The sequence below is a fragment of the Quercus suber genome, unplaced genomic scaffold (genome assembly GCF_002906115.3).
Source record: "Quercus suber isolate HL8 unplaced genomic scaffold, Cork oak 2.0 scaffold_358, whole genome shotgun sequence".
NCBI classification, from domain to species: domain Eukaryota; kingdom Viridiplantae; phylum Streptophyta; class Magnoliopsida; order Fagales; family Fagaceae; genus Quercus; species Quercus suber.
In genome coordinates, this window is record NW_027069810.1 from 548,407 (window position 1) to 573,331 (window position 24,925).

At 31.4% G+C, this 24,925-nt stretch overlaps 2 protein-coding genes, 1 long non-coding RNA gene and 1 pseudogene across 4 annotated transcripts; 2 read left to right on the plus strand and 2 right to left on the minus strand.

The window, feature by feature from the left end:
- Positions 1 to 4,950, minus strand: LOC112026409 (uncharacterized). The gene is given in 7 exon segments (XM_065760228.1): positions 1 to 497; positions 500 to 645; positions 716 to 863; positions 1,281 to 1,388; positions 1,487 to 1,610; positions 4,365 to 4,414; positions 4,552 to 4,950. Coding segments are annotated over 7 exon segments (1,071 nt in total). The 5' UTR covers positions 4,727 to 4,950; the 3' UTR covers positions 1 to 177.
- A 2,852-nt stretch (positions 4,951 to 7,802) lies between these two features.
- Positions 7,803 to 11,896, minus strand: LOC112026414 (uncharacterized). The gene is given in 6 exon segments (XM_065760235.1): positions 7,803 to 8,598; positions 8,949 to 9,056; positions 9,144 to 9,270; positions 11,494 to 11,542; positions 11,677 to 11,776; positions 11,779 to 11,896. Coding segments are annotated over 6 exon segments (1,062 nt in total). The 5' UTR covers positions 11,840 to 11,896; the 3' UTR covers positions 7,803 to 7,981.
- A 4,659-nt stretch (positions 11,897 to 16,555) lies between these two features.
- LOC112026413 (uncharacterized) lies at positions 16,556 to 20,539 on the plus strand (annotated as a pseudogene).
- Positions 20,540 to 20,770: 231 nt separating this feature from the next.
- LOC136061857 (uncharacterized) lies at positions 20,771 to 23,879 on the plus strand. Of its 2 annotated transcripts, XR_010623712.1 has the most exons (4): positions 20,771 to 21,027; positions 22,236 to 22,298; positions 23,501 to 23,589; positions 23,718 to 23,879. It is a non-coding gene; the product is annotated as an uncharacterized LOC136061857 (long non-coding RNA). The 2 variants fall into 2 exon arrangements; XR_010623711.1 differs by lacking the exon at positions 23,501 to 23,589 and having other exon boundaries at positions 20,787 to 21,027.
- The last annotated feature ends 1,046 nt before the right edge of the window (positions 23,880 to 24,925 follow it).

The following is a 24,925-nucleotide window of genomic DNA, read 5'->3' on the forward strand; positions in this document are numbered from 1 at the left end:
TTAGAGTAATCTTGGTGCTGATCACCAGAGCCTAAAAGTGCCTCTACCTCAAAAATTATTCCTTCAGCCAATTATTACAACTACTTGAACCACAAAATGTAAGAGCTTTGATACTCAAACTCTAATGTTTCCATTTAAGAGATTGACCTTATTACACATGGCTAATCAGATGGAGGTTTAATTAGTAGAAAACTTGAAGAGCATGTAATGCTTGTAAGGCTTTCCGGGGCTTACAATAGTGGAAGGGAAATTGGGGTGGTTGACTGAGTCAGGGAATGCTTGACTCTCCAAACATAGTGCTGCAAATGGTTTGTACTCAAATCCTCCTTTTCCCTTAATATCCAGAGTATTAGATGTATAGAACTGCACACCAGGAGCATTTGTAGATAGCTCCAACACTCTTCCTGACTTCGGATCATGCACCACTGCTGCCCTCTTCAACTTGTAGCCAACACCATCATCAAGCACATAGTTGATATCATAACCATTAGCTAGCCTTTGATCTTGCTTTTAATCGGGTGTGGTTCGAGGAAATCATAGGGTGTTCCTTTCACTGATTCAAATTTTCCAGTGGGAATAAGATGGCTATCAAGAAGTGTGATCTGGGATCCAAATATCTGGATCACATTAGACAGGATTCTCCACTGTTATGGCCATTTAGGTTCCAGTATGCATGCTGGGCCAGATTCACTGGAGTAGGCTTGTTTAGAGCTTNCTGTTATGGCCATTTAGGTTCCAGTATGCATGCTGGGCCAGATTCACTGGAGTAGGCTTGTTTAGAGCTTTGGCTTTCATTGTGATACTCAATTGGTTGTTACCAATGAGTGCATATCTGACAGTGGCAAGGAGAGCACCAGGAAATCCTGCAGAACATTGAAGCAAGTGGGGTTATTCAATTTTCAACCAAAAGATTGCTCATCAGCTTATCATTTGAGATGGTCTATATAACAAATAAGGTCATCACTTTGTACATTCTTATTTACTCATAAAAGTATCAAAGTCAAATATCACCAATAAAAGTAGTAAAATAAGAAAAAAAAAAATACATATCAATTAAAGAAGCAACAAAGAATATGACTTTGAATAAACTAGGATGATGAAAAAGAATATATGTGACCAACTACTCTAACTAATTTGTTGAAGATTTATAGCCCACTCTAAAATTTTGGGACTAAAACTTGGTTGGTATTTGTTGAAGAAGGATGAAAGTAATTGATATAAGAATCTAGAGTACACTAATAGAGAAAAGTTTAGTGCAAATAATTAATGATTATACATACCTTGATCACCATCAACGCTGTAATAGGTGAAAACAATGTGAGGAGTATGACCTTCATTACTATGCTTTTTCACCTTCCAAACAACATGACCAAATCCTTTGGGTCCACCTATGATCAAAATAATATTTTATTATGGGAATTACAAAATAAATAAATAAATATATAATTTTCAAGGAAAAAATGATACTAAAATAAGAATAATGTACCATGAAGTGTGTTATTCCCATCATTAGCAATTAGCTTATAATGCGTTCCATTCAAAGTAAACTGAGCGCCTCCAATTCTGTTAGCAACTCGTCCAACAAGAGCACCAAAGCTTGGTGCATTCGTCTAAAGATTAAAATTTGAACCAAGATATCAGTTTTGTGTGAGAGCTAAAAATACAAAAAGAACAAATTGGCAAAAATAAGAACAATATATAGTGGCATGTAATAGGGTTTAGCATAAGACGCTGCACTATCAATTGAAAGAACAACAGGATGCTCTTAATTGCAGGAGGGAGAGGAAGTCATAAGTGATGTATGTATTCTTATTTAAGAAAATTTTATGCAGGCAAAACCCAATTTCAAAATCTTAATTTCATTTTTTTTTATAAATAAAAAAAAAAAAAATCATGAATACTTTGGTTAGTGAATCGGTGAAGTGATCAGATGGGAACCATGAACCATGGAACATCTAAGTAATTGCACGAGTTATGAGTATTTTTTTATTTTTTTTTATTTTATGGACGTATTATGAGTTACTATTACACAACAAAGCCAGCGAAAATCATCAACATAATTGAAATTTTTCTTTGACCATTCTCCACTTGCTTAAATTTGAATAGATTCGAACAGCTCCTAGGAGCCCACAAGAAATTTTAGAGTTAAAAATATGTTCCCCTTGTGTTAGGATGAATTTACTTTTTTTTTTTTTTTTTTAAGGAACGAATTTACTTTTATTGGTTTGAAGTTTGATTCAATTTTATAATTAAAAACAAACAGACTTATTTGAATGGAACAAAGACCAAAAAATTATTTTAATGGAACAAAGGCTAAACTTAATTAATTTTAAAATGAGGATAAAAAATTCTGATTAAAAATAATAAATATAAAAACTTTTCGAACCAAGTGACAACCTTGCATATACATAGAAATAAGAATCACATGTCATATGAAATAATATACATACGGAAAATTATTATTCAATTCCATCTGCCATTATTTTCTCCGCTTTCTTTTTTGACCCTTATTTTCCTATAAGAAACATCCCAACCATATTCTACCGTGAGTAATCAATTTTTTAAATGTAATATTGACCTTCAATTCAATTAGGAAACCCATAGCAAAAAGTTATGGATCGATACACTCGAGCATATATGGTGATCCATATTTCTAAAAAAATTGAAGGTAGTATTTTATATAAGGATTGTATGTAACATCACTCCTACATGTTTGAATTTCACACTAATAAGATTCACTCTCATGTGAGAGAGAAATATTGCATGAAACATGTAGCATGTTTGTTGTGAAAGGCCGCTCCATGGAGCGGGGCAAGAGATTATTAATTGCTTTATGTTTAGAGAATAGAGATAGGTCCCTATTAATTTATATAGAGTGGGAACGAAAAATTAATGTTGTGTGATAGAGATAAGTACAGCACATACCGCATCTAGGTTTCTACGCCTTCAAATTTTTTTTATAATGTTGTTCTTTTGGCAAGGTTCTTAGTACCTACATGGCTAAATGGCTAACATACCTTTCGAAAAAAATTATTTTTCTAATTGGCCATTGCTATAATCACAAGTTGTTTGTAATCATTATTATGATTTACTAATGAAGATGATTGAATTAATAATTTATTATTGACATTATTGCTTAATTGGTAGAAATTTATTTGAATCATTGTTTTTTTAGAGACAATTTTCACTTAACATATGCTTTAAATAATTTCTCATTATTATTAGATCAAAATATTAATTAATTAGTTGGGAGTAAGTAATTTGAACTTTGAAAATTTTCATTAAAAATACAAAAAGAATATTAATTAATTAAATTGCAAAGCTCTTAACACAAAACTTTAAAAACATTAAACATAAAAAAGTTGTTTGAAAATGATGGTTAGGTGAAAAGATCCAAAGGGAAAGATTTAATTAGACATAAAAATAATTAAAAATAAATAAATAAATAAATAAATAAAATAAAAGAAGAAGAAAGGGACTTTTTTCAACAACAAAAACTTTTAGATAATTTTAACAAAATGTCAATATTGTACTCGTCACTATAAGAAAAAAGGTTTTTGTTAGGAGTGACCGAAAGACACAATTTAAAAGTGCATTTAATAATTTATTAAATAATATTTTTATATACATTTTTTTTTCCTAAAAATAAGCTTTTTTAAATAATAATAATAATAGTAGTAGTAGTAGTTAGGTAATTCCGACCATACTTTTTCTAAGAAGGAGATTGAATTATGCGATTGAACTACAAGTTTCTTCACTACATCCTACCCTTAAGTATGCATCAATTTTGAACTTTTCCTTTTATTAAGGTCTACGTGGAATTTAAGCTCCTTGTATGGAGCTTGGATATACAGGACGGTCACCTAAACACAACTTGTATACAAAGAATATTACCATGTGGTCAGCATTGGATCAGCTTTATCTTATCGACAAGAATAGTACTTACACTGATAAATAAATAAATTAAAAAAAGAAAAAAAAAGTACTTACAAACGACAAAAACACTACAGCTAATATGGCCATCACATAATTCTGAACTTTGATTGGGATTTGTGAGAGAGACCAAGTAAAAGGCAAAAAACACGTTTTGTATATGTGTTTAAAAATTGAAAATTATTGTTTAAAAATTTTTATGAAAATATGTGTGAGTGAAAAAATTTGTAAAAATACATGAAATGTTGTTTAAAAACTAAAAATTGTTGTTTGGAAATACTTACCAAACAGTCCAAACACCCCCAAAATCTTTGTTTTGTTAGTGTATTTTTATGACTTGAAAACGTGTTCATATGAGATTTTGGTACCACAAATGTAAGCTAGAAAGAAAAAATATAAAACATCTGCAGGATATGAACCAAAAACTCTACCTGGTACTCCTTAGTTGAATCAAACCCAAGAACAATATCAGTCAGCTTTCCTGAAAAGACACAAATACTATACAAATTAGAAATGGAGAATAATATGTAGCATGTGAAACAAAATTTTGAGGAAGAAGAAGCAAAAGTAAAAAGCCACTCAGGAAAACCGACATTGTAACTTAGAGGAAAAACTTACCATGTTTGTCAGGAAGAATAAGAGAGACAATAGCTGCACCCCAGTTGGTGAATTTCATAGAGATATCACCCTTCTTCAGTTCATAGAACCCAACTTCTTGCTTTTTTGAAGAGCTATGGACAGACCCAAATGCTGCGAGAATGATTAAGCAGCATAGCACAATGATCTTTGCCATGTTTACAGACGGTGGTCTTTTCTTTTTACTCTGAATGAATAGCTGAATGGTTGATAGGTTTATATAGATGCACAAATTAAGATAGGATATAGTTTGTGCTAGAAAGAGAAGAAAGGTACGAATTTGATTGTTTAAGCTGTTAAGGATTGAAACAATAATTTAAAGACTAATGTTAGTCAGAGAAATGCAACAATTTGCTCATCTTGGAATTGCTAGACCCAATAATTTGACTTGGTAAAGGCATAATGTGAGAAGATGCTTGAAAGTCATATGCTGTTAGTTTAGCCTTCTGTGGGCCACTAGATACACTTTTTTTTTCCTCAAAGGGTCCCGTGAAAATCAAGTTTCTAGATTTTGGTCAAGATGCCAATTAAAAGAGAACTCAAAGAGGATTACTTCATTGATCTTAGCCTTATGGTCCGGGTCTTTGTTTCACATGCAGTCACTGCCACTAGGCAGCCCAAGTTAACATCATCTAAAATTCTTAAAATAACTCTACTTGCAAGTGTAAAACAATTTTAAAATATTGAATGGAGTAAATTGGATTTTTCTGTGTTTTAATTATTTAAATATATATGGACTGGTAAAATTTTAGTATTCATTAAATAATTGACAGAAATGTAGGCCTGCCCTAAAAATTCTAGAGTTTCCTAATCCCATAAAATGAAAATCCTCGGTTTAGAAACAAATAAAGTAATGAATCTTTCTATAACTAAATTAAACTATAGGCCGGTTAGGTTAAACGTTTTGGGAGATTAACAAAGTTTTTTTAAAACCCAAAACTTTATTTTGTAACCACAACTCCTAATAGTTTTTTTTTTTTTTTTAATTTTTTTTTTTACAAATACTCATTTTAAACTCAAAACACAATATTCTAACAATTTATATAAATGCACCCTAGATGTTCTAGAGTCTTCTAATCCCACAAATGAAAATACTTGGCCTAGAAACAAAAATAATAATAATAATAATTAATGAATCTTGCTGTGTAACTATAAGAGATCCATTATTTCCATATTTATTCATCCTTTGTTTAAATCACCTATCCCTCGTATTAGGTTAATCCCTTCATACAAAACAATTCTGTTGGGGAGATAAACACATTGGGAAGTTTCCTTAAATAATTAATATAATGTATACAAACACACTTTAATCCAAAAGGTCTAAGACCTATGGGTATTTGCTTAATTATGTTATATTAGCTACTCATTCTTCTCATCATTATTCAATGTGAAACTTCACTCACACATGTATACCCAACAATCTCCCCCTCACGTGTGAGTCTTTGCCTTTCTGTGGCTTTCAAGACCTCTCTATGGGCCATGAACAAGTCCTACTCGTTTCCCCTTGCCTAATGGGTCTTTCCCCTCACTGGTGTATCATCCATGGGCTTCCACGTGTCAACCCCACACGTCTTTTATCCTCCATGGGAACCTCGCACCTCATCGTTTGTCTAGCACCATTGACAATAATACTCCTTTGTTGGGCTTTTTATAAGATCGTTTATGTGGGCTTTATGGCTTTCTTGGTACAATATACCGTCCTCGCTCCAACTACAAAAAGGACCCACCCTACTCTATTTGTGAAAGAGCTTCAAGTACACACACCCCATTCACACTCCAACTACGAAAGGAATCTTGATAATCTTACCACCTTACTGTTAGGAATATATGTATGAGTAAAGTTCCACATTAATAATTATGAGAAGAATGAGTAGTTAATATAATCTAATTAAGCACATACTCATAAGACTTGGGCCTTTGGGTTAAAATGTGTCTCTATATATTATATTAATTATTCTAAAAAGCTTTCCAATTTGTTTATCAGAGCCCATGATGGTGCGGAGGCAAAGGTGGCAAGGTTATTGAGATATTATTTTATTCTCTCATGCTACAACTCAAGACTGCGCATGCCAAGCTCATCAACATATTTAATGACTTCTGCAACATTTCGGGACAAATATGCAGTAAAGAAAATCCTAAATCTTCTTCTCTAGAAATACACCAGCTCATACTCAACATACTATTGCTGACCAACTCCAGATGCCAATAGTAACTGACTTAGGAAAATACTTGGGCATGCCCATACTCACCAATAGTTTATTGTCAGATGCAAACTACCCTTTTACCAAGAGGTATATCTGATCAAATAGATAGGGCTCTTAGCAACTTTTTGTGGGTGACACAGCCTCAAAAAATCATATACACCTTATTTGGGTCCAATTAGATATCTTATTCAAGGTCCCCTCATTTTCTCAACCCAAAAAAAAAAAAAAAAAAAAAAAAAAATAAAAAATAAAAATCAAGGTCCCTCAAACAATATGAAATTGACCTCACAGTAGCAGCTGTTATCACTGAAAACAATCACTGGGATCTCTGCTATATTAGTATGCAATTGCCTACGGAAATTACCACTTTTATTCAAGCCATTCCCTTATCTTATACACAATCAAATTCAGTCCAAGATCAACAAATTAATATGGAGGCACCATTCAGGAATCTGTTCAGTAAAATCAGGTTACCTTTTATCACAAAGATTGAGCACTAATGATGTTTTAGGACAATCTGAATCTTGGACATGGATTTGGAAACTCAAAATTCCTCCCAAAATCATACTCTTTATCTGGAAATGTGCTCATAATAAAATTCCTACACGATCCATCATATTGGCCTTTTCTACCCTCACTCAACAGTCATGTCCGCGCTGCAACGAATTGGAAAGTCCAATCCATATCTTGTGGATTGCCTTTTTACTACACAGATTTGGCTTACGTTTCCCCACATTGCTCTTAAAAACAATTTTTTTGATACTCCAACGCATACCTGGTGTAAAATGAATTGTACTGCTACTGCTATTACAACTACTAATTATCTTCCTTGGAATACTGTGTTTGCTTTTACTCTTTGGTCCATTTGATTAGGTCAAAATTCTCTTATTTTTAATGATCAAAACATACCCTTACAAATGATACAACAAAAGGACATTGACCGTGCCACGGAATTATTCTTCTCAAGTTTTATACCTTTACCTCCTCGTCAGCATCCCATTAACATTCATATATCATGGACACCTCCCATACACCCTTTTGTTACTATCAACATAAATGATCACTCTTTCGTAATCACAAAAAATTGTTTTACATATTGATCAGTACAAATTCACAATTGTAAAACTATTTTACTTGTTTGATTTTATTTCAAAATCAAAATTTAGTCGTTTGCAAACCTTATTACATTGGACTAATCAGATGGAGGTTTAATTGGTTGAAAACTTGAAGAGCATGTTATGCTCATAAGGCTTTCCAGGGCTCACAATAGTGGAAGGGAAATTGGGTTGGTTGACTGAGTTAGGGAATGCTTGAGTCTCCAAACATAGTCCTGCATGTGGTTTGTACCCAAATCCTCCTTTTCCTGTCATATTTAGAGAGTTCGCTGTAAAAAACTGCACACCAGGAGCACTTGCTGACAGCTCCAACACCCTTCCTGACTTTGGATCATGAACCACTGCTACCCTCTTCAACTTGTTGCCAACACCACCATCAAGCACGTAGTTGATATCATAACCTTTAGCTAGCCCATTGATCTTGCTTTTAATCGGGCGTGGTTCAAGGAAATCATAAGGTGTTCCTTTCACTGGTTCAAATTTTCCGGTGGGAATAAGTTCGCTATCAAGAGCTGTGATCTGGGATCCAAATATCTGGATCACATTAGAAAGAATATCTCCACTGTCATGGCCACCTAGATTCCAGTATACATGTTGTGCCAGATTCACTGGAGTAGGCTTGTTTAGAGCTACGGCTTTCATTGTGATACTAAATAGGTTGTGCCCAATGAGTGCATATCTGACAGTGACAAGGAGATCACCAGGAAATCCTGCAGAACATTCAAGTCAAGTGCGGTTCTTAAAATTTCAACCAAAGAATTGCTCACCAGCTTATCATTTGAGATTGTCTATACAACAAAGAAGTTCATCACATTGTACATTCTTATTTACACATAGAAGTGTCAAAGTCATATAAAACCAATAAAAAAAGTTTTTTTTTTTTAAAAAATCATGTCAATTAAAGAAGTAATATAGTATATGATTTTGGATAAAATAGGATGACGAAAAAGAATACATTTAAACGACTACTCTAACTAGTCCGTTGAGGATCTATATTCATATCAAAATAATTGATATAAGAATCTAGAGTCTAGTGCAAATAATTAATGATCGAAAATACCTTGATCACCATCAATGCTGTGATAGGTGAAAACAATGTAAGGAGTATGACCTACATTACTATGCGCTGTCACGTTCCAAACAACATGAGCAAATCCTTGAGGACCGCCTATGATCAAAAAAGTATTTTATTATGGGAATTGGGAAAAAAAAATTATTTTCCAGGAAAAAATGCTACTAAATAAGAATAATGTACCATGAATTGTGTTATTTGTTCCATCATTAACAATTAGTTTATAAACCGTTCCATTCAAAGTAAACTGAGCGCCTTTAATTCTGTTAGCAACTCGTCCAACAACAGCGCCAAAGTTTCGTTTATTCGTCTACAGATTAAAATTTGCACCAAGATATCAGTTTTGTGTGAGAGTTAAAAATACAAAAAAGAACAAATTAGCAAAAATAAGAACAATATATAGTGGCATGCGATAGAGTTTAGCATAAGACCCCTGCACTGTCAATTACTATTGAAAGAACAACAGGATGCTCTGCTTGCAAGAGGAAGAGCGATTCATAAGTGATGCATATATCATTTATTAAGACTTTGCTAGCATGCTTCTTCTTTGTCCCAATAAATTATTTAAGAAAAATTTATACAAGCAAAACCCAATTTCATTTTTTTTTTTTATAAAATAATAAAATTTAATTCATGACTACTTTGGTTTGTGAGTCGGTGAAGTGCATCAGATCTATCATAGAAAAGTTTTAAGACCTAGCAAATATATGTGACCAAGGAAAGCTCTCACAATTAAAATAGTGAGCTCACATGAGAACTATGAACAGTTTGTAAAAATATAGTAAAATAGTTTGTAATTGTAACATTACTCTTAACACATAACTGAAAATTTTTTGTGACCTTGTGTTAGAGTTAAAAATATGTTGCTCTTGTGTTAGGATGAATTTATTTTTGTTAATTTAATACAATTTTCTTTTCTTTTCTACACCTTCAACTTGTTTAATAACATTCTCAAAAAAAAAAAAAAAAAAAAAAAAAAAAAAAAAAAAAAAAAAAAAAGAACTTGTTTTATAATGTTCCTTTTGGCAAGGTTCCCACATGCCTAAATGGCTAACACAGATTTTGGAAGAAAAAATTTAATTTTCTAATTGGCCATTGTAAACCTGCCCGCCAAATCATAATCAGTATTATTATTGGTTCTGTTAACGGTTGTCCTTAGGGTAATTATTAATAATCTATTTTAAGAAAATTTTGATAATATTTTTATGAAAAATAAAAAAGCTATTAAACTTTAACTACTTTTTTTTTCTTTTCCAATAAAAATTTTCTTAAAACAATTCATTAACAAATTCTCTTAAAGCATTTGTTAACATTTCCCTTATATTAATGAAGAAGATTAAACTATTCATTTATTTTTGACTTTATTGCTTTGTAGCAATTGATTTGAATAATTTTTCTTTTTATCTTTTTAAATTTAATAGTTAAGATTTGGGATTGGAGCTTTAAATTATAAATGATTCCATTGAAAATGCTAAAAAGCACCAACTGCAACTAGTTTAACTACAAAATTTTTGACCCAAAAACTTATATATAAAAAAAAAAGAAAAAAGAAAAAAGTAAAAGGAGAAAGAGAAAAGTTGTTCAAAGGCAAGAGATAGGTGAAAATATCCCGGAAGGTAAGGCGTAATTGCAAATGACATAAAGACAAAAGGGACTTTTTCCACGCCCCAAAAAAAAAAAAACTTTTAGATAACTTTAACCCCAAAAAAACCAAAATGTCAATACTGTCCGCTCATAATAAGAAAAGAGTTTTTGTTATAGAATGACCCAATGACAGAAGTTAAAAAGTGCATTTAATATTTTATTAAATATATTTTTCTAAAAATAACGTCAAACTGTGCATAAATATTAAAAAGACACAAAACCATAATGAGTTTTTTTTTTTTTTTTTAAAGGGAGTTAATGATATTGAGAATGACCTTTTTAAAAAATAATAATAATTTTAAAATTTTGGTTATTTTAAATATTTTGGGCTATTTAGTCTTTTAGAGGTTTTGGTGCATTTTTTATTATTTTAAAGTTATGAGGATATTTTGGTCATTATCTATTGTAATGTGATTACATAATCTAAGATTACATGATCTGAGATAGCATTATACATTGATGTAACATTAAGCCAAACCTCTTTTTTTTTTTTTTTTTTTTTTTTTTTTTTTTTTTGAGAATCAAGCCAAACCTCTTAGAATACACAATTTTAAACTTTTCCTTTTATTAAGGTCTATGTGGAATTTAAGCTCCTTGTTTGGAGCTCGGATATACAGGACGGTCAAATTCCATGGGGTCAAATTGGATCAGCTTATCTAGGAGAAAAGTACTTAAAATTACAAACAACAAATCTAGGGCTAATGTGGCAATCACATTTCTGTCTGAACTTTGATTGGGATTTGTTAGAGAGATTAGGCAAAAACTTGTTTTGCAGTGTATTTTTATAACTTGAAAACGTGTTCATGTGAGATTTTGGTACTAGAAAAGAAAGCTAGAAAGAAAAAATATATAAAACATTGCAGGATATATATGAACCAAAATCTCTTACCTCGTATTCCTGAATTGAATCAAACCCAAGGGCAACATCAGCCAGCTTTCTGAAAAGAAACACAAATACTATACTAAATTAGAGATGGAGAATAATAATGTATAGCATGACAAACAAAATTTTGAGGAAGAAGAACCAAAAGTAAAAGCTAAACAGAAAAACCAGAATAATATAATATACATACCATTTCTGTCAGGAAGAATGACGGAGACAATAGCTGCACCCCAGTTGGTGAATTTCAAAGTGATGTTACCCTTTTGCAGCTCATAGAACCCAATTTTTGCGCATTGACAGATCTAAATGCAGCAAGAATGATTAAACAGCAGAGAACAATGATCTTGGCCATGTTTTCAGACAGTGGTCTTTTCTTTTTCTCTTTTTTTTTTCTTTTTTTTTTTCTTTTTTGGAGAAAATCTTTTATTTTTTCTCCTAATGAATAGCTGAATGGTTTTTTTTTTCTCTTAGGATCAAATAGCTGAAGGTTGATAGGAATATATAGCTGTACTGTCTGTACAAAGTTAGGATACTTTTTGTGCTGGAAAAAGATGAAAGGTACGAATAGGATAGGTTTAAGCTGTCAAGGACTGAAATAATAATAATTCAAAGATTAGTTTAGTTTGACTTGGTAAAGGCACGGTGTGTAAAGAAGATACTTTGAGGGCGTTTGGCGTTTTGAGTTTTTCCTTTTTTTTTTTTTTTTTTTTTTTTTCGGAAAGTGAACAGTAAAATCACATGATTTTATTGTTCAAGAGAAAAAAAACACTGTTTAGCACTGTTTATCACTGTTCACGTACTAAAAAAATATTAAAAATGAGTCCCACGGTACTATTTACCTATTTAAAAATTATTTTGCTACAGTATTTTCAGTTTTCAGTTTTCAGTTTCAACAACAATAAGTTCAATCCAAACAGACCCTTTATAGTCAAGCGTTGTTACTTTAGCCTTGTTGCAATCCATAAGATCCATTAATTTCCTCCAGGGCTCCCAAAAAAGTCAAATTTCTAAATTTCTTGGGTCAACATGTCCAAATAATTATGCGCAAATTTCGTATATTTTTAGCCAATTTTTTAAAAAATCAAATATCAATACTTATGTCATTAATTAAATCTTTGAAATTCAAATATTTATAGTTTAAAATTATGACAAAGTTTAGCAACAAAATTAGTTGTACTCTAAAATTACAACATTATTCAATATTTTTTTATTTTAGGTGAATTTTGAGAATTCTATCATTGGATTGGGGGAAATTATTGTATACTTCCGAAGTATCATAAATGTGTACTCTCTCCTCTCACATGAATGGTGGGTCCCACTAATTAAATTCATGATAGGACCCACCATTTATGTGAGAGGGGGGAGTATGTATGTATCTAATAATTTTCCTTGGATTACATCTTCTTCTTATATTCTCCATACTTACAAAATTTCTAAAAAATTAAAGATCAATAGCTATGCCATCAATAAATTGTTTAAATTGTTAATTTTTGTAGTTTAAAATTATGTATAAAATATAAACTTATAGATCATATAATATATAATATCTAATTGACATGAAATTTGATATGTGAATTAAGAGTCAATAGCTATGCCATCAATAAATTGTTTAAATTATTAGTTTTTGTAGTTTAAAATTATGTATAAAATATAAGCTTATAGATCATATAGTATATAATATCTGATTGGCATAAAATTTGATATGTGTATTAAGAGTGTAAAAAATATGTAATTACACAGTTAGATTTTCAAAATACGTAATAATATTTATTTTATTAAGTAAGGTTGTAACCTTATACTACAACTAATTTTGTAGCTAAACTTTATCCTTAAAATTATGCATCAAAGATGGGTTAATGGATTAAATAGTAAATAAAATTCAATTGACGCAAAACTTGGCATGTGTCTTGAGAACATATAAAATATGTAATCAAATAGTGAAAATTTCAAATTACTAATCCAATTAAAAGCCACTTAATATATATATATATATATATATATATTATTGAATGTGGATTTTGATAAACCTATCATTAATTATATTATTTGCGTATATTTTCTATACTTGCAAAATTTCAAAACATTCAAATATCAATAATTATGTGATCAATCTAATGTTTAAATTCAAGTTATTATTTAAAACTCTGCATCAAAGATGGAATTATAGATTAAATAGTAAATAAAATTCAATTGACACGAAATTTGACATGCACATTAAGAATGTAAAGAATACATAATCAAATTTTCAAATTATTAATTCAATAAAATGTTATTCGGTGACTTGACATTCTTTAAAATTACATCATATCATACGTAACTTGAACAACTCTAGCATCCTTTCATTTATAGCAACAATAACTCCCCTAGCATCCTCTTCAAAAAGCTAAGTACTTAAACCCAAGCAACTTGGCAATAGTCAAGTCACAACCGAAAGAGCCGCTAATGGTTCTCCATATAGGAGTTTTTATTGGGCTAGGTCTTTGAACAAACATTCACAATGTGACCTTTGTTATTACAACTAATAGCTACTAGAAAAATTATGTTGAGGTCGAACTACTGCGTCAAAATTGACCTTTATCCACCCAAATTGAAAGACTGCCATGAATCATATTCAATATTATAACCCTTTCACGCCTGTTAAAGAGCATAGGAAGCTCAAGATATTTGGACTTTAGTACTTACATTAATCTTCCCTCAAATTTTTGCTAAAATAAATAGATGATTTGGAGAAGTTGAATGGTTGACCTGACCAATTCTGGAAGGTGTGAAGAACTTTTTGATTGTATGTGGTTAGGACATTAATTGATGTTATTAAGAAATTAAAATTGTATGAAATTTAAATGTTATAATGATTATAGTGTATGTGCTTTTTAAATATGAAAAAATAATGTTAATCTCATCATTTTTTTGGTAATTTTTATTAAACAAAATGAAATGGGCTGGGACTATACCCACTCAATATAACATATTTATTAAAGAGTCTGATGGGTCATGAAACGGCCTGACCAATTCTATTATGTATGTGTTACTATATATCAACCCAACAAAGAACTATTTATATTGAGTGTGTTACATGGGTCATGTCAAATCAACCCACTTAATACTAATTCTGATATTTTTTTTTTTTTAGAATACTAAATATTTTAACACACACACTCGAGAAAGATGAGAGAACTATTTCTGATATGATTAAAGCGTTTTAATACAATTATTAAATTGGTTATGCTTGTATTTATGTACCCATATAATGGTATACTCCCTATCTTAACAAGACATTGAGTCGGCAAAACCAAATCACAGTCCAACTTTCTATAAAAACTCCCTCTTAATTTTACATTTTGTTTTATGGACATTGGCAAACCAAAGCAAACAATCCAAAGGTCATAAATTACGATACCTTGGCTTAGATTGTGTGAATTTAAATTGATTGGTTTAGATTGTATGAATATATATTTTGCATATGTGTGATAGCCTATATTAAGTATTTGCTAGATAAATCTGAGCTATCACTAACTGTGACATAACTATTCTTTTTTATGATATAATACAGATGAGAGGTGTGGCAAATGGTATCACTAGATAGGTTTTATGAAGATAGAATATCACTAGATTGAACCTGTTTATTTTGGATGTTGTTAGAAAAAATAAACAAACAAACAAACATTGAACAGAAACAATGTTGCCTTGCTAAAAGTTAAAATAAATAAATAAATATACTAAATGTTGTCCAAAGGAATGACCTGCTAGATTACATCATCTCCCAAGAAGAGGCCCATTATATATGAAGATCAACTTACCAAGTTGGTAGTAGTACATTTTCTTTTCTTTCCGATTGGTTTTAGTCAGACATTTCTCCTCTCTAGATCAGAAAATTGGTTCGTCACCGATTTTCATGGTCCAATTGCGGCTTCTTGTGTCTCTCAATGGATATGTCTAGAGTTCAATTCTCTACTGCATGATTCTTTGTTTAGCCTTCCCCTCCTCCTCCCCCCCCCCCAAAAAAAAAAATGAAGGACTGAATCAAGAATAGTATGAATAATAAAATAATTGCTTGATCAATTTGGGCCATGTATCAACCATTGACGACATGGAACACCTTCCATGGTTTATACGTTGTGAATCTCTTAGCCTAATAAAAAGTTCGCCGTTAGATATGCCCAAAAATTCGGACAAGACCCTTACAGCCCAGGGAGAGCGAGATGAGTTGAGTGAATTTAGTGATGTGTTAGGAATTTTCTATAAGGGTCCGGACACAAGTTTAGAATAGTTATTGGCAAACCCAATAAATTTACTTAATTAATAAAATATTTTTAATACTAATAAAAACGTTAAATTTTGCGTATAAAAAAAAAAAGGTTAAATTTTCTCCCCTTCGATCAAATTTTGTTTGAATTGAATAATTACTATAGTTCAATTATGATTGAATGTAGAGGTCTAGCAACTTTTAATTAATACTTAATTGTGGTTAAATAATACTTTTGAACTTTAACATTAAACTAAGTAAAGTTTTTTTTTTTTTTTTTTTTTGAGAAGACAATATAATTATACTTGACTTAAGTATAATTATAAATATAAAATAAACAGGTGGATAGACTTTTTTCATCCTATATATATATACACACACTTTAAGTTTGAAATTTGATACTAGAAAACAAAGAAAATGTTTCTAGTATTTAAAACGGATTTAACCATCTATGTCCCAAGTGTACATTGTTTTCAAAGATTTCTACAAAAGAATGTATGATCTTGAGACTTTTTCCAAGTTGAATTTTCTTTGGATACGGCTCGGTGCTTGGTCACCCTCTATGTTATGTATGTCAAAGTATGAGACGCATCATACATATTTTGAGAATAAAATCACGTGTCACATATATAATATAAAATCGTCAACTGGCTATCTAGTTATATACTTATAGCTAGCTGTTTAATTGTCATACACTATATTGAACAATAAATAAACAAATGGAATTTTTTTATCTTTTAGCCAGGGAATGAGAACACTGAACAGATACGTACGCTTCACTATTAGTCAAAGTTGAAATAGCTTAAAATTGCCCATTATAAGTATGGAATCCCCGAGTCCATACACCAAGAACAAATTAGGCTCACTTAAATATGGCAACTCATAGATTCAATGGCATTCTCTTTCTCCTCTGTGTCTTTTGTCTCCGAACCTTCACAGCTTCTGCAGATTCCAATGTAATATATATCTGTCTCCATCACATGTACAAACACGCACACCTGCATCAGTGGATAGAATTTTTCTTTTCGGCAATGCATGCATCCATAAAAAACTATCACTAGTTTTGAATTCAAAATAATTAACCCCAAGTTTCAATTTTGGTTGGTTTTAGTGCCATGGGAAGAGACCAAAGGGAATACAAAATTGGTTGAATCATGGTGGAGATTTGCGCAATAGGAGATATGCAAACAAGGAGACCAAAATCAGCCCCACAACTGTTTCCAAACTAAGTCTAGAGTGGAAATTCTATGCAGGCAAAGATATAACAGCAACACCAGCAATTTTCAATGGTATCCTTTATTTTCCAAGCTGGAATGGCTATATCTATGCAATCAAAGAGTCTGATGGGTCTCTTGTTTGGGAGAAGAACTTGCAAGTGTTAACTGGCCTTAATGCAACTGGGTTTGTACCTAAGGTCAATTGGACAGGATCAAGATCAACACCAACTATAGCTGATGACCTCCTTATCATTGGAATCTATGGAACAGCTATGGTTATTACTGTTGAAAGATCAACTGGGAAGCTTGTTTGGTCAACCCAGCTTGACAGCCATGCCGCTGGACTTATCACCATGTCAGGAACTTATTACAAAGGGTTAGTAAATCATTTATAAAGCATATATTATCAGAAAGTACTAAAATGAATATAAATTTTGTTATAACATGCTAATAAACTCAGTTAGAAATTAACGTACATGGTGTCATTTCAATCACACATTAAATAAATATTTGAATTATCTTTTTTACTATTAATATGGCAGATCTGTTTGTATGATTTATATAGTAAAATTTTGTATTTATCCCAAATATGACTTTATATAATTTTAAGAATTCTCCTTATTAAAAACACACATCATACATACATATTTATGTTTGACAAGTTATTTAAATTAAATTACGTGTCTAAGGTTCTAAGGTCTCAACATTTTAATCATTTAGTCAACTTAAATATGTACCTTGACTGAATTATCAAAAAAAAAAAAAATGTACCTTACATGATTTGTCTCTTATTCTCTGAAGTCTAGTCTGAAAGGTTTAATATTCACTTATTTGTGGCTAACTTGCATGTGTTGTTGTAGAGATTGTATAGAAGGTCAACTTCGATCACATGCTCTTAGAGCATCTTCAGCAGATTCATCAAATTTTTGTACTGTTTGAAGAATGAACAGTAACTTTTACCTTTATTTACCCACTTTTGCAAATACACCTTCCAACAGATTCTCTATCTCATTTAAATATTATTTTTTTATTCATTATTTATTCTTTTTTTAACAACTACACATCCTCCAACATTTTTTTATTCAACACCTAATTATTATAATACAAAATAAGAATTTGAAGAATGAACAGTAGCCCATCAGACTTGATGGGCTACTGTTCATGAACCCAAAGAAAAAAATTGACTTTACCGAAGCTATTGGAGCACTAACACAACACATATTCTCCAATTTTTAGCTAATATATGTGGATGTTGATGCTCTTAGATAGTTATAAGGACCCAAATCCGCTGCAACAATATTGTCCGTTTTAGCTTCGTTAGGTCTCACAGCTTTGCTTCTCCCCCTAGTACACAACAGAGGGAAAAACACATTGTTACAACGAAGAGTGGCATCCCTGCTTAATTATGAACCCAGCATCCAAGACCCCTTCTTGCGATGTGGGATACTTGGCAACTGGCAAGCTAGCTTCACAAGGCTACGCCTTACCTCATACACACACACACACAAAAGACAGTGTCTCTGGCTCTAATACCATTTGTAAGGAGAATTTTGTTCCCATTCCCCCTTAGATTAAAAAAGCACATGCTACTTCCATGACCTCACCATAATAAAGATTGATTTGGAGATATTTAGATTTGATGTTTTTTCAAATATAATTGTGATGAATCTTTCAAGGGTGTGTCTATATATATATATATATATTACATAGTAACTTGCTATTGAACTCATATTTTGAAAATTTCACCGTTTAATTACATGGTTTATATGTTCTTAACATGCATGTCAATTTTTATGACAATCAGATGTTATTTAATATTTACCATTTAATCCGTAATCTCATCTTTTATATATTATTTTAAACTACAAAAACTTAAATTTAAACAATTGATTGATGGCATGGTTATTAATCTTTGATTACCTTGAAATTTTGCAAGCATAGAGAACATACAAAGATAATGAAATCCAACGGTGGATTTGTCAAAATTTGCATCCAATTAAAAGATATTGAATGGTGAAACATTACTTCAAACTACACCAGGTGTAACTTGAATTCATCTCTCTCTCTCTCTCTCTCTCTCTCTCTCTCTCTCTCTCTCTCTCTCTCTCTCTCGAAATCTATGGACTCTTATGAAACTGGCGCCAGTGTTTGGAGGCATGTCAGTGAGCGATGGATGTGTCTATGTTGGCAATGGATACAGTTTAGGGTTAGGTAGCTCAAGTGCATCTTACACTGCTGGAACATTACTCTTTGCCTTTTGCCTCAACTGATTACTCATCTATATATATATATATATATAAAACCAAGCTTTTGAACTCCCAAATTTTCCACGTCAGACAATATTAAAAAANATCACCAATTAGGAGGCTATGATGTATGGTTTGCGGTATGTAACAATCTTTCGACTCCTAATTGTCCTTCGGGTCCAAACCCAGATGCTGATTTTGGAGAGGCACCACTGATAGTTACCATTAATAGTAATAATGTCGAACTAGATATTGTCTCAAAAGAGTGGATTTGCATGGGCTTTGGATCGTAACAATGGCAGCCTCATATGGGCTACAGTAAGTTGAATTGATATCTTAAACTCTAACAACTCCAAAAAAAATAAAAATAAAATAAAAACCCCACAAGCTCTATCTATATCCTTTTTTGCACTCCTTAGTCTCACAGCCTATATATAGTCACATTTTTTTTATAGCATTAGATATTCTGTGACATTATTCTTAGCACTCCTTAGTCTCACAGCCTATATATATAGTCACATTTTTTTTAATAGAATTAGATATTCTGTGACATTAATCTTAAAAAGAAATGTTGAAGTTACTCTGAAGTTTACTTTAAAAAGTTTACAAACTAATGTGAAAATAATTATAATTGATGTCACTTCAACATTATATATAAATAATTATCTAAATAGATTTTTTTTTATGATTAGTAAAGTTTATGTAATAAAATTATAATATCCCTACTATTACTCTAATCTTAAATAGTTGAACTTCAGTATAGAAGGTCTCTATAGCCAGAAATTTCAAATCAAAATGTCACTGACCATTTTTATATGATACAAGTATACAGTTTCTAACTATAATTTTGTTGTAGGAAGCTGGACCTGGTGGAATTGGTGGAGGTGATAGCTGGGGATCAGCCACTGACAACAGAAGGGTGTACACCAATTTAATCAACTCTGATGGCAAGAACTTCACTCTCAAACCGTCTCAGGCAACCACAACCGCTGGTGGATGGGTGGCAATGAATGCTCTTAGTGGTAAGATCCTATGGTCCACGACCAATCCAAGCAACGCCACTGCCGCAGGTCCTGTTACTGTGGCTAATCATGTGCTTTTTGCTGGATCCACAAATCCAAAAGGACCCATTTATGCAATGAATGCTGAAACTGGAGAAATCCTATGCTCTTATGAAACTGGCGCCAGTGTTTGGAGGCATGTCAGTGAGCGATGGATGTGTCTATGTTGGCAATGGATACAGTTTAGGGTTAGGTAGCTCAAGTGCATCTTACACTGCTGGAACATTACTCTTTGCCTTTTGCCTCAACTGATTACTCATCTATATATATATATATATATAACCAAAGCTTTTGAAACTCCCACAATTTTCCACGTCAGTACAATATTAAAAAAAAAAAACATAAACAAAAAAAAAACTTTTCTAAGACTAAAAAGAAAACCGGCATTATTAAAAAGAAAAAAAAAAACACCCAAAATTTTCAGCTAAAAAAAAAAAAAAACTAAAAGCCTAAAACCCGAAAATTTCCTTCTCCCCAAAACCAAAACCCGATTAGAAAAAAATACTCCCCCTTAAACGCAAACACAATAACACAAACTCATCAAACTTGCTCTCTTCTTCTTCACGCAGTCCCATCTTCATCTTCAAACACACAATTTCCTCCATGCCTCTCTCTACATACACGTTCCCCCAGCCTCCAATCTTTTTCCCTTCTCTACCTTCAAACCCTTAAACTATAGTCCACGGTTGCTAGCCTCCCACTCCTTTAGTGGCAGAAAGTTTTTGATTTTGAGACTTCACCATCAGACCAGATTCTTTCCGCAAACATTACCGGTAAGTTTTTTATTTTGTTCTATAATTTAGGTTGTTAAATATGATTTAGGATTTCGTTTTTGGTTGTTAAATATGATTTAGGGTTTCATTTTTGGTTGTTAAATATGATTTAGGGTTTTGTTTAGGAGTGTTTCTTTTGAATGATTAGCTTAGATTGATGGGTTTGGAGCTCGTAGTGGGTTTTATTAATTTCAATTATTGGCAGCGAGAAAATCCATCTGGGATTTTAGAGTTCTTATTCTGTTTCATTGTTAATACTGACGGCTTTAGGTGTGTCTCTTTGTTAATAACTTTGTTATGTTATTCTGTTTCATTATAGCCCAATTTAATAGGTGTGTCTCTTTTCTTATCTTTGGGTTGCTACTAATGGCTATAATAAAATTTTGGACCTGGATATGTGATTTTTTGTTAGAATAATACACCTATTGGTATTTGATGCAAGTTTCCTAAAGTTTATGTTGGTTGAAACTTGGATTCTTATTGTTGTTAATTGTTCTGCTGACAAGGAGCATTTTAATTTTCTTGGTAGGATTGCAAAAATATGTCTTTAACTTAATGGAATTCCCCATGGGATGTAATGATAGTGTTGGGTAGTTGGGGAAACACCACTTTTGAAATTTACAAATCTTTAAGCAATATTACCCAAAAAAAAAAAAAAAAAAGGGCTTTAAGCCATGGGTTTTTTGTTTCCCAGCAAGTATTGGTTATTATAGTTTATGATGGAAGCCATGAGATCAAGCTAACTTGAATTACTCAAAAACAAGTTCATAAAACACTCTTAAATTTGATCGAGAGTGTATGTCAACAGATTATGGTTTAAGAGTGTTTGATCATAAAGCACTGTTATGGTCATGGTTTAAGAGTGTTTGATCATGGAGCCATCCCAAGTTAACACTCTTAAGATCATAAAGCCATGAGATCAACTGCTATTGATAATGGAGACCTACTAACAGAGAACACGTCATATTGAATTATAAATATTTATCTATCTAATAATATAGCATTTTTTTTTTATTTCCTCTGTGTATGTTTAATAGTTACAGCAAATATATGGTTGCTGTTTTAAATCTTCTTTTATGCTTGGAGTTTTAATATCATTTAACAATTTCTTATTCTTTGATATAGTTGATGTTAAGCTCTTTTAGAAAGTAAAAACTCAAAATTTGATGATTTCTGATGCATTCATTCATCTTATGCATTTAATTGAGGAAAAGGAAACTGGGTAGCTAATTAATTCAAGAAACAACAAAGGATCCTTGAAGGTTGTTTGGGTATGCTCTCTTCTAAACACACAGCAAATATATGGTTGCTGTTTTAAATCAATATTCTTTTTTTTTTCTTTTTTTTCTTTTTTGTTTGATTAAAGGAACATGAGAGAGTTTGAATGTTAATGTTTTGATTAGAAATCATTGTTTTTTTTCATTTATTTTTGTAGATAAGTTTTGGTAATCAAATTTGTTCAATTAGGACTCTATAACCATTATCCTATAAATAGTTTTTGCAATAATGTTTATTCTTTTTTTTTTAATATATATATATATATATATTCTGTGCACCAAACCAATTCACAGCTGTTCAATTTATAATTCTTTGTACATTTGTGTTGTTCCTTCCCTGCAACAGATTTAAAACAGTAGATTTCAATGAATACCAAATAGTAACATATTTAATTCTTTGTACATTCATTTGCTGTTTTAAAGCAGGTTTCATTCTTAATTTTTGTTCTTCCATTCACTTTTATTTAGATTTAATATTACTGATTAATTTCTGCTTTTTTATTGCCTTTCTCTTCAATCTTTTCCTCCATTCAAATGAAGGTTAAAGGTATGGTATTCGTTTGCCTCTGTACTAAATTTCTAAATTTTTTTTTAGTAGAGGGTTAACTATTTGTCTATGTACATCTAATTTCTAAATATTGTAGTGTTCTGTTTACATTTAAAGAACTCATGAAACTCAATTTGAATTGTAACTTATAATGTATAAATAAATTTTTTTTTTTTAATTTTTAGTAATTAATAATTGCATTGGTATGCTATTGAGACACACAATCCAAATAAAATTGTAAAAGAGTCATGAAGGTTGGTTGAATTTTACTCTGTTTTAATGATCATGTTGATTATATGTGTGCTTTACCTATAAACAATTGCATTGTTGTATCTTTTGGAGTTTGATTTTTATAGACTTAACTTGAATGTTTTAAAGCTAGAACTCACATGAGCACATTAACCAAGTTCTTAAGATTTCATAATAGCTGAATCTCCAAGTTCTAAGTCGTTTTACTATGAAATCTTAAGTAAGTGACCAAGAAGACAGGAAAACCTAAAACAACAAACATATATGCTTGGCAATACTAGGGATTATGACATGTTCTAATTCTACACCTAATATGAAGATCATTGATGGCAAATGTGATAATAACTTTTTTCTGTAAAACCATCCAGACCAATTAGATTATGTCAATTTTGTCTTGCAGAAATGAGAGAGGGAGCAAAGAGTCAACCCAATCAAAATGATCAAAGGATCAAATGTCTTGATGAGAAACATAAATGTCATGACTATAGAGTATGTCTTTTTTTTTTTTTTTTAAATTATTTTCAATACATGCGCTTTTTTTATTATTATTATTTATAAGCCAATACATGCACTTATATTATATGAACTTACACTGTAACATCGAAAAATTTGAACAGAGGAAACGAAATAAAGCTTACACTTTGGGGATCAGTTGCAAATCAAGTTGAGGAGAGCTTTTTTACTGAAAATCCAGGCCCTTTTATCATAATAGCTACATGTTTGACTGTCAAGACTTTTAAAGGCAAGTTCATTTCTCTTTTCTATTTCTCTTTATAAGTAATTATATATGCACCCAATCCTTGAAAACAAAAACCATCTTCTGAACTACATGAGAAATCATCCAATTGTTTGAAATACAAAGTATTTTGGCTGAATTATTATGTAAGCATCCAATTAAGAAGTTGTATAACTGGTTGGAAACTCTGATTTAGTTTGTTATTTTCTATTTGATTATTGAATGCCCCATAGATTTTATAATTTTGAATTTGGTTGGAAATTTTTATTATTATTTGTGAATTTGAAAATTTTGGAGTGGGAGCTGTTACAGGGCCCAGAAAGACTTAATTGAAAACAAAAAAAAAAAAAATTTATTATGTTTATCTTTTGCTGGTGAAGAGGGACTGAGGGAGAAAATTTAGGTATTGAGGCTACTGGAGTTGGGGCTTTTCTCAAGCTTTCAAGCCTCTTTGTGAAGATACATAGGTGGGTTTTGGTTAGGATGTCTCTAAATTGTAAGCTCTCCAGCCTTAATGGTAGATTACCAAACTGTTCCAAGTTGAATGAGGCAAAGGAACCTTTACATGGGCCTAATTTTGTCAAAAAATGGAAAAGAAAGCTTCTGTTTTTCTTCTGTCTTTTAGTTTCTGTTATTCTGAAATAACTTTTAGATCAAAGTTGTGGGCTTCTATGTGCAAATTTTGGATTGGATATTAGCTTTAGGATGTTGATTATACTGACAAAATTTTGTATAATCTTATACACATTCTTATGCAGTGACCACATGACACTTCTTAAAGCTTTTGAAGGATAGAAGGATGCAAACCGTAATGAAAAGAGTCCTATCACCTTGCAAATGACAGAGGATATGAGAATGTAATTTGTAGATCTATTTAGCATTGGCTTTGTAAACAAATTGATGAGTGCTAATGTAACTTCTTTAAGATTTTCAAATTTTAAAGCATTTGATTTACCAAAATCTTATAGTTACTAAAAACTTTCCCGTGCATCGCACGGGTTAGCGACTAATTGAGTAAATACATAACATACGAATAAGACTTTTATGAGTCATGAAACTGCTATTATCTTCAAACGGTCCCAGAAATTA